General features: G+C 41.7%; 1 protein-coding gene across 1 annotated transcript in view; it reads left to right on the top strand.

Annotated features, from left to right (window-relative positions):
- The window catches only part of LOC123958239 (E3 ubiquitin-protein ligase SMURF2-like), a 29,897-nt gene extending 16,302 nt beyond the window's left edge, over positions 1–13,595 (top strand). The window contains exons 11-18 of the mRNA XM_046031502.1: positions 3,631–3,832; positions 5,375–5,478; positions 5,741–5,855; positions 7,343–7,521; positions 7,982–8,240; positions 8,376–8,577; positions 10,860–10,935; positions 11,023–13,595. Coding sequence (XP_045887458.1) covers positions 3,631–3,832; positions 5,375–5,478; positions 5,741–5,855; positions 7,343–7,521; positions 7,982–8,240; positions 8,376–8,577; positions 10,860–10,935; positions 11,023–11,122 — 1,237 coding nt within the window. The 3' untranslated portion in view covers positions 11,123–13,595. The remainder of the gene's footprint in view (positions 1–3,630; positions 3,833–5,374; positions 5,479–5,740; positions 5,856–7,342; positions 7,522–7,981; positions 8,241–8,375; positions 8,578–10,859; positions 10,936–11,022) is intronic.
- The last annotated feature ends 85 nt before the right edge of the window (positions 13,596–13,680 follow it).

Below are 13,680 nucleotides of genomic sequence, written 5' to 3'. Positions count from 1 at the left end.
ATAAAACATAGTATGGGACATGTATTAATGCCCCACAGAGCAGCCACTAAATTGGAATCAAACCACCAGCATAGTGTGCTATACCCACCTGACGATAAAGCCTCCTGTTCCTCTTCTGATTATGACGATGATGATGAATAATACTTCATACATTGAAGTGCCTTTCAAGTTCCAAGAACACATTACAAAATCCAGGTAATACAGTTTATACATCAAAATAATACTAATAATAATAACAATAATAAGATAGAAGGGGCAAGAGATTAGACCATGCATGTCCAAGCTGATGTCCAGTATGTCATCATCATCATGGCGAGCAGCCAGCCCAAGCTGCAGCTAGCTAGCACTCTCAGAGGGCTCCGGCTAAAACTCTGATTGCCCAGGTCAGCCCAGTTACCGGTGGGGACTTGGACCAAAAGGTCCTCAGTGTCTGACTTGGACAAAGCTGGGTCCATTGACTCTGAGAGAAGGGGGTCATGCCGTTCGACTGTAGTCTTTCCCAGCACTTTTCTCACAAATGTGACCCGCCTCTCCGGGGTGGAGCGCTGGACCTGGTGCACAGGAGTGTGGCTCGGTCAACATTTTCCATGCATGGACAATCCCCAGACAGACGCGACATGCCTCACGCTGGTCCTTGTCTTGCAAAGAGAAGCCGCACTCCTGAGGGCTGAAGCGGACAGAGGATTACTTCTTGGCCTGTTAGGCTTGGTGTTTATTCTGAGACACAAAGCATGTAGGCAAAACGCTCAAATTTTGTGCTCCAACAGGGGCCATTCAGCTAACTTTGGGCTGGCAGTAGCCTACTGAAAAAGAGCGCTAACTAGCTTGATCTACTTAGCCCGATTTAGCAGAGGTGTTCTTCATGAGGTGAAGAGTGTAAGAACTGTGGGATGGCCGTAGTGATGGATGTATATACGTCACCTTAGGTCATCTGGTGTCTGCAGTCAGGCCACTCAGGGGTGTGATGTCCCATGTGTTGTACAGAGTGAAATGACTGATGGGCATTGAATCAAATTAACTTGATCAAAGTACCTGATAAAGCCTGGTTTATTTTAACCTTGGCATCACTTTGAGTGTTACAGCCTAAATATCCATACTCCATGCACACAGACTGACGTTTATGCTTCCACCACCCTCTGTGCTCGGCTCTAGAATCTGGTGTTTATGACCCTGCTCAGGGCCGAGCATGCCTGCCACCCCCCACTTGAGTGCAAAAGGCCATTGTGCAAATAATCCTTTAGTACCGGCACCATAAAGGCTCTTTTGATTCTGTGTGTGTGGTGTGTTCCTTCCTAGTGTGCCACCCTCTGAGGCCATCTTCCCAAACACGGCGCCTAGTTTAGAAATTGTGTTCTCGAGACCTCTGTCATCATTAACCGCAGTTGATGTTCACAGCTGCGCCATTGAAACTTTGACAAAAAAGTGGTTAATCAATGTTTGAATTGTTTCATCAAATGCTGCTTTCAAGAAAATCTTTTGCTTTTAGCACTTTCTGGCTTCAGTTTTGGAGTATCAAATAGAGTGAAAAAGAGACATTAGTGATTTGAAAGGCAGAGAAGTTTGGATAAAAGGGTTTAAATTAAATGCCGGTACATTCAAACTAGACTGCTCTACAAAGGCAGAGAGCCTACAGAGGATGTCTGAAGATTTTCATTCATCCAGGTCATAGTTATCCAAGGTGGGTTAAAATCAAGGGCAACTGGAGTGATTGAAGATACTCAAAGACGTTTCGCCACTCATCTACAAGGCTTCTTCAATTCTGGAACTGAAATATTAGAAACGTTTTTGTGAATCTTCAACCAGGTCCTGGATAAAAAATGGTTTAGTTTTTCCAGGCTAGCCGTACTACATACTACTGCAGTATGTAGTACCTCTGCAGATACTGCACTCTGCCTTCAGCAAACAAAATTTGTTCTTTCACCTTGCTTGTCCGTATACACTAGTTTTTTGGGTTTTTTTCTTGAAAGTAAATACACTATTTTGATCATTTACAATCCATAGTCTATAGGGATTAAATGTAGCCCTGTTTTGCTACTGACTATATGTTACTACAGTATATTGAAATCAACATTAAAGCAATCTATAATTTGATCAGTATATTAAATGAGAAAAGGGTTGCTTGTACTGATGAACCTAAAGAGGATTATCACCTGAATCTGCAGCTTTCCTCAGCTTTACTGAGCTTTATAGTGAGTTTTAGCTCATCGTTCAGCTGTCCAGCCTACATCTTCACTGTTTTGGTTCAGTCTTACCCCTGTCATAGCATCATTTTCAGCTGCAGTAGGCAGCTGTTTTCTCTCTCTCTACCCGCTTAGCACCAAACAGCAGACAGACAAAGTTAGAGACTAGTGATCATAGTGAGCGTTTAGCAGCTAAATGGACACTTATTTCTCTCAGGAGTTGGTAGCATTTTGGTCAACTGTGGTTGTTTTAAATGTGCGACATAAATAGACTTGACTTCCATTTATCTGTTGGCCACAAATGACTCCAAATGAAGGATAATGTTGCTTTCTGAATGTTGACCCCAAGTGGCCAAACAAATCAATTATTGCAGCAATTTTTTTATTTTTCATTGTTAGCTTTTGACTGCAGTGGAATTTGTGCAATTGCAGTGGTTGACCTAAGTAGATACTGCTGCTCTGCTAAGCGCGCTTTATCAGGGGTATACTTTTTCTCCATTATGATGGCATTGAGCTAATGCATCATTAGTTATGTGAAATAAAAAACAGAAGTAATTACAAAGATGTTAGTTAATCAAAATGGTTAATTTTCCATTACTTATTACAGCTAGGGGAAAAAATCTGTTAGTAGATTTAGTTTCAGCTTTCTGTCTTGTTGTCTGCCTCTCTGTGGAAATTGTACATGCTTTTGTTTTACATAGATTATTCATTTCTATAACATAATAATACATAATAAAGTATGTACTTAGTGTTTTTTTTTAGTTTAAGACAAACCTTTGGGCTTGTAAATTGTACCAGGACTGGATGACACTACATTACCTCAAGTGTACATGATGGTATAAAAGCAACCAAGAAACTATTTGCAGAACTTTCTTTTCCGCAGTCATATTCTGCTGCTCCCCCGCAGAAAGCCTTATTTTAGTTCAGCCATCGCTCTGTGTGAGACCACTTGGCCTCTGCCAAGTGGAGAGCTGGAGAGAGGGGAGTGTGTGTGTGTGTGTGTGTGTGTGAGAGGCAGTGAGTGATTGACGGTGAGGGAGATGTCTTACCTCCAGTAATCCCACCTCCACCTATGCATGTCTGTCTTGTCTGTGAGGGGCTGAGGCAGCTGTTTGACTTGATGTGCTTCCCAGATGACCTCAGTGTGTTTACTCCTCGTACTCTGCAGTCGGCAAAGTACGAAGACCTCTCACTCTCAGAAAGCTGTATTTTGAGTTTCTTGGCATTCCTCCTTTTTGCTTGCTTTCTTTTTTCTCACCAGTTGTTTGTGTTTGGTATAGGTACATCTAAGACTTAAAATGTTTGTCTTTCATCTTGTCCCTCTGTGTCTTACTCTCTTTCTCTTGGCTTGTTTCTCCCTCTTCCCCTCTCTCACCTTTTCCCACTCTTTTCTGCATGTCTACCTTCTTCTATCGCTGCTCTGTCCTTCTCCCTGCCATCTGCCCTCCAGTCGTCAGAACCAATTGAAGGATCAGGTCCAGCAGGCTCTGGTGTCCCCCGGTCAGCTCCCAGAGGAGGCCGAGTGCCTCACGGTGCCCAAGTACAAGAGGGACCTTGTTCAGAAGCTCAAGATTCTCCGCCAGGAACTGTCCCAGCAACAGCCTCAGGCTGGCCACTGCCGCATCGAGGTGTCCCGTGAGGAGATCTTTGAGGTGAATATGAAAACAAACAAGCTCACTCATGTCATCATGTCATCTGAAGCACACAAGGGGTCCCTGTTATTTTACGATACTCAGAAACGGGTACATAATTGAACCCAGAGGGAAATTCAGCTGTCACAGACAGATCATGAATGAAGCAAATTAAATTGCATGACAAAATGGTAGAAAAACATGGAAATAATTTAATATTTGCTCTATTACACATCCATCTTACCCCTTTTCCCCCAAACTCCAGCCAACAACTGTAAATTTAGCACCGTGAGCAATAAACAATAGCAATTTTGCGTTGTCCCCCAGATTACAAGTAATGCCCCTGCACTTCTTGCCCTCTGAGAAGCAAACGGCACATTATGTCGTTCTTTTGTACCTGCTGAGCTGCTTGTAAACTTTATTTATAGATGTACCTACGTTATTGTTAAACTTTCTCTCAAGGTCCCCCCCCCCCCCTCTCACAGAGTTATCTGTGATGTGTGAAGGTAGTCTGTTCAAAATCCAAAGCAGGCCTCATGTTTGTGATTAGGATTTTCTCAGCTAGGGAGTTGTTGTTTTGTTTTTTTGTTGTTGTTTTTTCTGCATCTAGGAGGTGTGGGGCCTTCATCAGAGCAACAACACCTGCAACAGACTGCATGACCCTCATAAAATATTTACTGGAATGTGCTGGAACAGCCAAGTCTGTTAATCTGAACGAAGACATTTTTGTTGGCTGATCTCAATGTGAGAGAGAGAGACAGGGAGGGGAAAGGAGAGGAGGGGTAGGGGCGGTGGGTTGAGGTTGAGCGAGACATAACTGCATAGTGTCTCCAGACCAGCTGAGGCATTACATTATGACTGAACAGCCAAGTGTAAGCTGGTAGGCTGTCAGAACTGTCTTTATGCATACTTTTCGGCGTAGATAAGACATTTCCATTTGTCCTGCAGCGCCTCTATGTTGTCTGCTGTATCTGGAGGGCACAGTGGAACCTGGCTGTGATATTATAGTCTTATGTCTGTGTTTATTATAACTGCCACTAATCCACTTTAAATGAACCCTCCCTCTGACGCTGTGAGCCATCTGCACATGGGATGAACACTGATCGAGGCGGAGAGATCTCACAACAGAGAACCAATTGGAAATGACTGTTATAACGCCACACAGCTTAACGCTCATTTCTTCCAATACTGCTACCGTCGAGCACATTTTACTTTAAAGCACTCCCCAGTACTTCTAGATCCTAACTTCAAACCTTTTAGTCTCAACCTTTGGTCTAGCAGTTACCGTATTAAACATGCGCCATAATGCAAGACATGGAGCTTGGAGAGTGAATGCATCCCTGAAACTGGTCACACATGACCTTTTGGCAGTTTCCCCAGAGGAAGGGCCCCTGGCATAACTATTGCAAACTGATAAATGGCTTCTCTTTAACTCTTTCTCCCGCTGAGGTGCATATAGAACCAAATGGCTCTGCATCAGCAGCAGGGCACGTACGGTAACCAGCTGTCTGACGGTGTCAGTGTCTTGACGTGTGTGTGTGGTGGTTTGCATCCGTGTTGCAGGAATCGTATCGACAGGTGATGAAGATGAGACCAAAAGACCTGTGGAAAAGGCTAATGGTGAAGTTCAGAGGCGAGGAGGGGCTTGATTATGGAGGAGTAGCCAGGTAAGAAACCATAGGAAAAGATGAGCATGGTGCATGGAACACACGGACCTTTTACACAGCGCTCTGTTTCCTAGTGGGGGAGCAAAAGCACACCGCTTCCTCACCTTTGTGTTGTCTGGTTTGTTGTAGTCATTTCTTCATCACTTTTAATTTAGTATGTTTAGCAACTCTGATGTGACCAGTATGTGACCTATGTCTTTTTTTTCCTCCCCCTTCGTCTCCTGCCTGACCTGTGTGCATCTGCGTGGTGTACGCTGTGCAGGGAGTGGCTATATCTGCTGTCGCATGAGATGCTGAATCCGTACTACGGCCTGTTCCAGTACTCCCGTGATGATATTTACACACTGCAGATAAACCCTGACTCTGCTGTCAACCCTGTGAGTCACAGCTGTTGCAAACAACACACAAAAAACTCAAAATGTACATGATCAACAGGGCGTCATCTGCAAATTTTAAGAGTCTTATAACCTCATAACATTCCAATGGCCCGCGGGCCATCAGGTCCTGGCAGCAGCTCTCGCTATATGCCCACAATTGCTATGTTAAGCTCGTACTCATATGATACACCGTTTAAAAGCTAAAATGCTTTTGATTAGACAAATGCAAACCATTTCAACATACAGTCACCACAGCGGGTACAATCAGCGCCTCTGTCAGACCAATCAAAGTTGACGTGACACACCTATGAAGCCTCATAGTAATCCACCGATCGATTATATTCCAGCAAAAATGGTGTTGTTACTTTGTCAAAGGTCCAGACGATCCAATCCAGTAAAGCTATTTTGTCCAAACACATTATTTTATTAATAAATCCCCAGAGACTGCTGCTGCATTGTTTCATATTTGCTGGCAGACGTGCCTAGTATGTGATTATAACCGTAAAAACTCAGATTTGTATTTAAACAACTACAATATTTTGTATTCAAATTAGCTGTTCTGACCTTTTGATTGACACCTAATTCGACCCAGTAGTCGCTCACATGGCAGGAAGTACCAGTCCCTATTATTTCATGGGTAGGCTTAGCAAATTGCAACCAATAGTACTGATGACTGGCACGTTGTGTAGCCAATAAAATTCTGTAAATAAGGATATCCAGCTTTAATTAGGAAGTTCATGATCTACCAGTGAAAAAAAACACATCTGCGTCAAGCTACCAGCTAATACGGCATAAGCGCAGCCGCAGCCCAGGGGCGGAGCTGTTAAGCTGTTGCTAAAAGAAAAACCTGTGTAAAATATTAATTTTTCATGGTATTTGTATAAAATTTAAAATTGGACTAGGCTTTATGCCGTGGCCCTACAGTGTTTTCCAGCTAATAAGTCCCAGCTATAGTTGTCTGCATGCACTTTTTCAAACGGAAACGAAAAATATATTACTTTTAGTGTGTTTAAACTTATATTAATCAATCCAGTAGCACTAACAGTGATTCTGACTTTTGGGTTAGGGACTTCAGAGTGTTATCTTTCAAAGAAGCCCCAAAACCATGCATTTACTCCAAATGGTTCAAGAACTGCATTCAATTTACTTTGGATATGCCCTGAATAGGCGTTTTGCATGAATTTTATAGGAATGGTAAGAGGTTAAGAAACATGGAATCCAGTTCCCTCTTTTACAAAGATTCTGAATATTATTTGTTGCCTGTAGACAGTAACACAACAGTTTTTGATGGGTTAATCTATCCATCCGTTTTCTGCCACTTATCTCCAGGTTACGAGAATTGATTAACTAGATTTCAATTAATTATTGTTATATACAGCTGGGAAATACTGACAAATGTGAAATGAATGCAGAACTGTCACAAACACTTTAAATGCTCAGTACTGCTCTTCATTTGGAAACTAAATTTATGTTTTGTACCCCTCCAGGAGCACTTGTCGTACTTTCACTTTGTGGGCCGTATTATGGGGATGGCAGTGTTCCATGGCCACTACATAGACGGAGGCTTCACTTTGCCTTTCTACAAACAGCTGCTGGGTAAACCCATCACTCTGGACGACATGGAGTCTGTCGACCCTGACCTACACAACAGCCTTGTGTGGATCCTGTACGTACAAGACACATTTTTCAAAAACAGTACTGACTTTTCTGTGTAAGTGAAAGAGGTTTTCTGGATTACACAAAACAGTATGCATTCTACAGTCTATGTGCTATGAATATATACAGGATTGTTATCTGTACCTAAAAATAACTTTAACATTAATTTCAGAAAATTACAATCTACCAAGTTGTTACCCACATGAAAACCTCTCTCCCGTACTTGGATGACAGCGCCCCCCAGGGCTTTGAATATTTCTTACATCAGTGGTCCCTAAGCATGTGACCAGATCGGCTTATTAACATCACATCTGCTGATTTTCCCCAGTCGGCATGCATTCAACAAAAAGGATCTCACTACTGTTTTTATTGGAATGAAAATGTTTAAAACAATATTTTATTTTGTGTGTGTGTGTGTGTGTGTGAGAGAAAGTCCTCAAACAGTAATCCAAATGTGTATCTCTCTTCAGGGACAATGACATCACAGGTGTGCTGGACCACACCTTTTGCGTAGAACACAACGCCTACGGAGAGATCATCCAGCATGAACTCAAGCCCAACGGGAAGAGCATCCCCGTCACCCAGGACACCAAGAAAGAGTACGTCCGGCTCTACGTCAACTGGCGTTTTCTGCGAGGCATAGAGGCCCAGTTCCTGGCCTTGCAGAAGGGCTTCAATGAGGTCATCCCCCAACACCTGCTAAAGTCTTTCGATGAGAAGGAGCTTGAGGTACTTTAATCTATTTCCCATTTCTCATGTCTATTTGTTGCTTGACTTACCTCCAAGTACATTTGGTTGAACATACTGAAATCATTTCATGACACTGCTAAACAAAGCAAATCTACTTCTTTCCTCGACCTGTAGCTGATTGTATGCGGCCTGGGTAAAATCGACATCAACGACTGGAAGTCCAATACACGGCTCAAACACTGCACTCCAGACAGCAACATTGTTAAATGGTTCTGGAAAGCTGTGGAGTCCTTCGACGAGGAGCGCAGAGCCCGGCTGCTGCAGTTTGTCACTGGCTCCTCCAGAGTTCCCCTACAAGGCTTCAAGGCCCTCCAAGGTAATAACACCAAGGAGGAAAACTGTGCAGATGTAATGTTTTATTATGTAAATGCTCTTTTACATTGGACTTGTTATGCAATAAACGCAAGACAGTCCTGCGTTCGAAACCGCCACTGAAATAGCTTGGTGTGAATTGCCTTCTTTGTGGACTGAACACTCTAAAATATTAGCCATCAGTTTAAAGGGATACAAAGTGTCGCATGCTAATGTGATGTCAGATCTGTAATGTACAAAAAGTGTGATAATATATTCTTTACTGTTCTTTTGGTGCACAGACAGCTGCTCTATATTCACAGGCTCGGTCAACACAACACTACATGTGTGTCTGGGATTCTTGGCTTCTCTGTGTTTGTGTGTCTGTGTGTGTCTGTGTCTCTGGGTTTCTCCAACCTGAGATGAACCCTGAGTCTGCGCTTAGTGCAGTGGTTCAGTGGGTCCATTCTGGCAGACTGCACTGCCCAGAGACAGAGCACGCAGGCATGTGGAGTACACGGTGATCCACAGGCAGACAGCACCCTTACACACCTTTTATATAATGTGGCCATCCTTTCATGGTCAAAACATCCCCCGAAGCCAGAACACCCAAAAACAACACACACACTTACAGGGGTCTGTGGCATCACTTAAGTTTTAAAAGCTAAACCCAGCTACAGTCAAGGGACAAAGTCAACTGAGTTAGGACTGTTGGTATCTAAATACTCTACAGTAGGGGTCGGCAAATAAATCTGACATCGGGCCAATTTTTTTCAAGCCATTACATGGCGGGCCAGAACATTATTTCAGTCAAATTACTTCAAACCCTTAGATACTCATGTGTACGTTTAGCTCAGTCGGTAGACTGCGGGACTCCTGTTGGAGGAGTTGTACGATCGATCCCAAAATAAAAAAAAAATGTTCTCCCTTGTTAAACAAATTGATGAGGACAGTTTTTCACATGCTCGCAATAAAGCATGCGCCGCAGTGCGTGTGCGTCCCCGGCGTTTGATCCGCATTCATAAACCTATGGACACTAACTTTCATTAGTGTTTACGGATGACTTTTTTCAGAGTTGTGTCATGTAAACTAGAGACTCTTATGAATGTCCTTCAGAACATTTCAAAGTAAAAGCTCTCAATGAACTCAACATGAAGCATTGCTTCAAAAAACATTCTCACGCTTTTATTTTGGAGGCACATCCACTTAAGAGGAAGTGATTATGTGAGTAACTGTTGCTGTCATGAGTGAGATCTATTTCAGCATCAGCCACTATCAATTTATTCATTTTTATTTTTCTGCTATCAAAGCAATCTGGCCGCGTATTGCTGGCGGGCCAGTTCTGGCCTGCGGGCCGCCTATTGCCAACCACTGCTCTACAGGACTATGTATTGGTGGACCATCTGAATATTTAATGAATGTCTCCAATAACAGGAAACCTCACGAGTGAATGAGTGATCTACTAAATACAGCAACAACGGATGGCCATCACTAATGTATATTAATGTTTCTTTATTGTTTTGTTGTAGTCGGAAAGCAAACATCAACTCATTATTTGCGGTGCTATCAAGTAACAGTTTTGCTTCTTATTGTATGAAAGCAGAGAAGGCGACCATAATTATAATTTATAAAGTAACTGAAACACTAATTGTGAAATGTAACAACTACTGAATACTTCTAAAAATGTTTAAATTTAGAAATCACTAAAGTTACAGCACTGCAAATATTTTACATTGAAAACTGAGGTAATTTAAAGTTATGTAATTTAAAAAACTGATAAATATTGAGATAAAAATGTTTGTGTCCAGGGTTTCTAGTCAAGGGGAAGGACTGGGTGGGGGGGCTGAGTAAACAGGGCCCTCGTGTGAGGAGATGCCACAAAGACACTTGAACAAATAGCTGTGGATGCGGGGAGGGGCCCATAGAGAATGCACAGGTACAGGGTCCAGAATTTTGTGCGACGCCACTGTTTCCAATCCCTCACCTGAAATTTTCTTTCTTGGGGATCCTGACGGGATAGGACAGAAGTCTGATTGAGTCTTTTGGTCTTGATGGATTATCCTTGCCAACCCGTATGTTCAAATTTGAATTAACATCTTGAATTTTGGCATCTGATTTTCACCGTGTCAATTTGACATTTTAGATCTCAGAAAGACGCACTTAATCTGAGCATTTTTTTTTTTTTATATTTTGGACACTAAAGTCTGAATGTGTGAACCTGGGGGGAAAAATCTAAACTTTCAGGAACTTCTGGAAATTTAAAGAGAAATTCTTCACAGTGTACTAAACTAATTGTGTTTTAAACAGGTGCTGCTGGGCCTCGGCTCTTTACCATCCACCAGATTGATGCCAGCACCAACAACCTGCCCAAAGCCCACACCTGGTGAGGTTCTGCAGCGGTATAGTCATCCAAATGGTCTTGTTGTTTTCAGAATATGATTTTAAAATCTGTTCCCTTCTGTTTTCCCAGTTTCAATCGGATTGACATTCCTCCCTACGAGCACTATGACAAACTGTACGACAAGTTGCTCACTGCCATCGAAGAGACGTGCGGCTTCGCTGTTGAGTGAGTCACAGATGCAGGCAGAGCTCAGCAACAACCAGAAGCAACATGGTTTGGCCATGATGAGCCTCCCCTTACAAATCAGTCCACTCAGACAGGAGTCATCCACGGTTGCTTCACCCAAGGACATCCATACTTCCCGGGGACACGTGGCCAAGCTAAGGGAGGGTGGGCAGAGAAGACCAGAAAATGTCATCTGACTCCTGGGTTGTTTTGTTGTTGTTTTTTTTAGACTCTCCAGCCCTCCTTTATGACTTTTTTTTATCATTCAAAAGGATCTCTTCAGCTGCTAATAAATAAGACTATTTACTAACTTGTGGAACCTGCAAAATTTGCTGGCTCTTCCCTTTTTTTTTCTTAAGTTCATTTTAGCATTTAAAAAAATAGACTGTATTCCATGTAGCAATGTTCCATCGAGCAGAACACAAGGTCAGTCCACTCTGAAACGACATTAACAAGTCTGGTTTGTTTGCTAGAATACAGGGTTATTGATGGTTACCACAGCCACTTGGAAACACTAAATTTGGATGCAGAGTGTGTGTGATTTGGGCTGTTCGGTGCCTCAGTGATCACACTGGGGCTATCAGTAATGCCAGGGCTGGAAAACGGTGATGTGAGCGGATGAGAATGCAAGACTGGAGACTGAATTAGGCAGAGCCCGACTGTTTACAACCCTCTCCAAAGACAGCAGCAGGGACCTCAGCTCCCGAGTTGCTGCCTGAACAACTAGCGCTGCATTCCCAGAACACCAGTTTCAAACGTCTGACAACAAGTTTTGTTGAATGAATGACTGAGTGAATGAATTGCTTGAAATGTGTTATTTTTATATAACAGGGAAAATTAAAAAAGAAACAATAAAATTCTATATAATATATATAATTTATTGCTGTTATATTTCAGATACCCCTTTACATTGTTCCAGAAAAAATACAAATCTTTTAAATGTTAAGTTAACTGTTTAAATTATGGAAGACAATTTGTGAAAACAGAATTAAGCTTGACTGAATTTCACTTAAGAAGGCTGTGTTTTATTTCTTGACGTAACCCCTCTCATACTGTACAAGGAGAGGTATGTCTTCAAGGGCAAAAAATCTTAAACACACTGTCGTGTGAGTGCCATTATCATTTTGAATGAATGAATCTTTGCAAATATTGAGCGGACCCTTTAAATTCTACTGATTTTCATCCTGTAGCAACACATGGTGGTGTGACGTTTCTCTTCTATTACCCTTTACAGTTTGTCATTTGTAGCTGGGCTATATTAATGTCACTAGCATGAAAGCTACCATTCATTTCTAATGGTACTCTGTTCAGAAGCGTCATCATAATCTATTTTGTGTTGCCTCCATGTTGTTGAAAAAGAAAAACCTCTACTACCTTGTGGCCATGTGGTGCTAAATAGCATTAATGTTTGTCTTATATTGGCAACCTTACTCATTGACATACTACTGCTTAAAGTGCACAATACACTACTCGTGCTCATACCTGCTTGTGGCCACAAAACACATCCAAGAAACCAAGAGCTCTACCAAGCCACATACTCAGGAGATGTCATATGTAGTTTGTAATGTCCTTTTAATTTGACGACTGACAAGAAACTAATTCTGACCATTTGTCTTGATTTCCTGAATGTGAAACGGTTTAAAAAGTCTTGTCATTTAAATAATTTTGCCCACAGTAGACCATTGACATATAGTAATCGTTGCATGTGTCCATGTGCTTTTGTTTGTTTTGAAAGGAAAATGAATGAGATGAACTTGTGTTTTAGCCTGCTACACAGTCCCCATCAGTAATGTTTTCATTTAGAGGAAAGGGGATTGTTTTATACGATTTAAAAATTAAATTGTTGAATGTTTTCAAAAGATGCTGCCTGTCTAGCAATCTCTATGACCGTGGACTGTTCTTAACGTTTGCATACACACAAAAAAAATGAACTCTTAATTTTCCTTCTTTTATGTGGACTTGTGTGTATGCAAAGTGAAAAGTGTCCTCAGATGGTGCTTTGTACAGTAATAAGATATTGTTCATATGTGTGGATCCAACGACCTGTAATTTATCTTTTAACTTAAGTAGAAGAAGATTTTCTTGAAATGGGAAAAAAAGGAATTGCACACAAACAGAACAAGGTCGCCTTGTGTTTTTAACGGTGACTTCTGCAACGGATATTCATTCGCCTTTTTAAGTCCAGTGCACAAGCTGATCACCCTACTGTCTGTTCCTACACTACATCGCTCAGCATTGCCCCGTAGCTGCCTCTCATTGAAGAACTGAACTTTTTATTAAACAAGTCAAAGTTGAGAGATAGCGCTTTTGTTTTGTTTTTTAATAGCATGATCCACTAGCAGGACTATATCTCTCATAGCTGACTGATGCAATTTGATGTATGTTAACACTATCATTTTGTAAGAGTATTTTATTTTTGTGTGTAATTAGTTCTAATTAAACTTGCCTTTGTCTAACAATGTAAGGCCTTGTACAAAGATATGTCTTGTCCTTTTTCTGTTTGAATGGTCAAATGTCATAAAAAAGAAAGACTTTCAATCAAAGACTTTAATTGTTAGGCTG

Source organism: Micropterus dolomieu, linkage group LG02 (genome assembly GCF_021292245.1).
Source record: "Micropterus dolomieu isolate WLL.071019.BEF.003 ecotype Adirondacks linkage group LG02, ASM2129224v1, whole genome shotgun sequence".
NCBI lineage: Eukaryota > Metazoa > Chordata > Actinopteri > Centrarchiformes > Centrarchidae > Micropterus > Micropterus dolomieu.
Note: the sequence above shows the minus strand (reverse complement) of the source record. Positions and strands in the feature narration are given on the sequence as shown.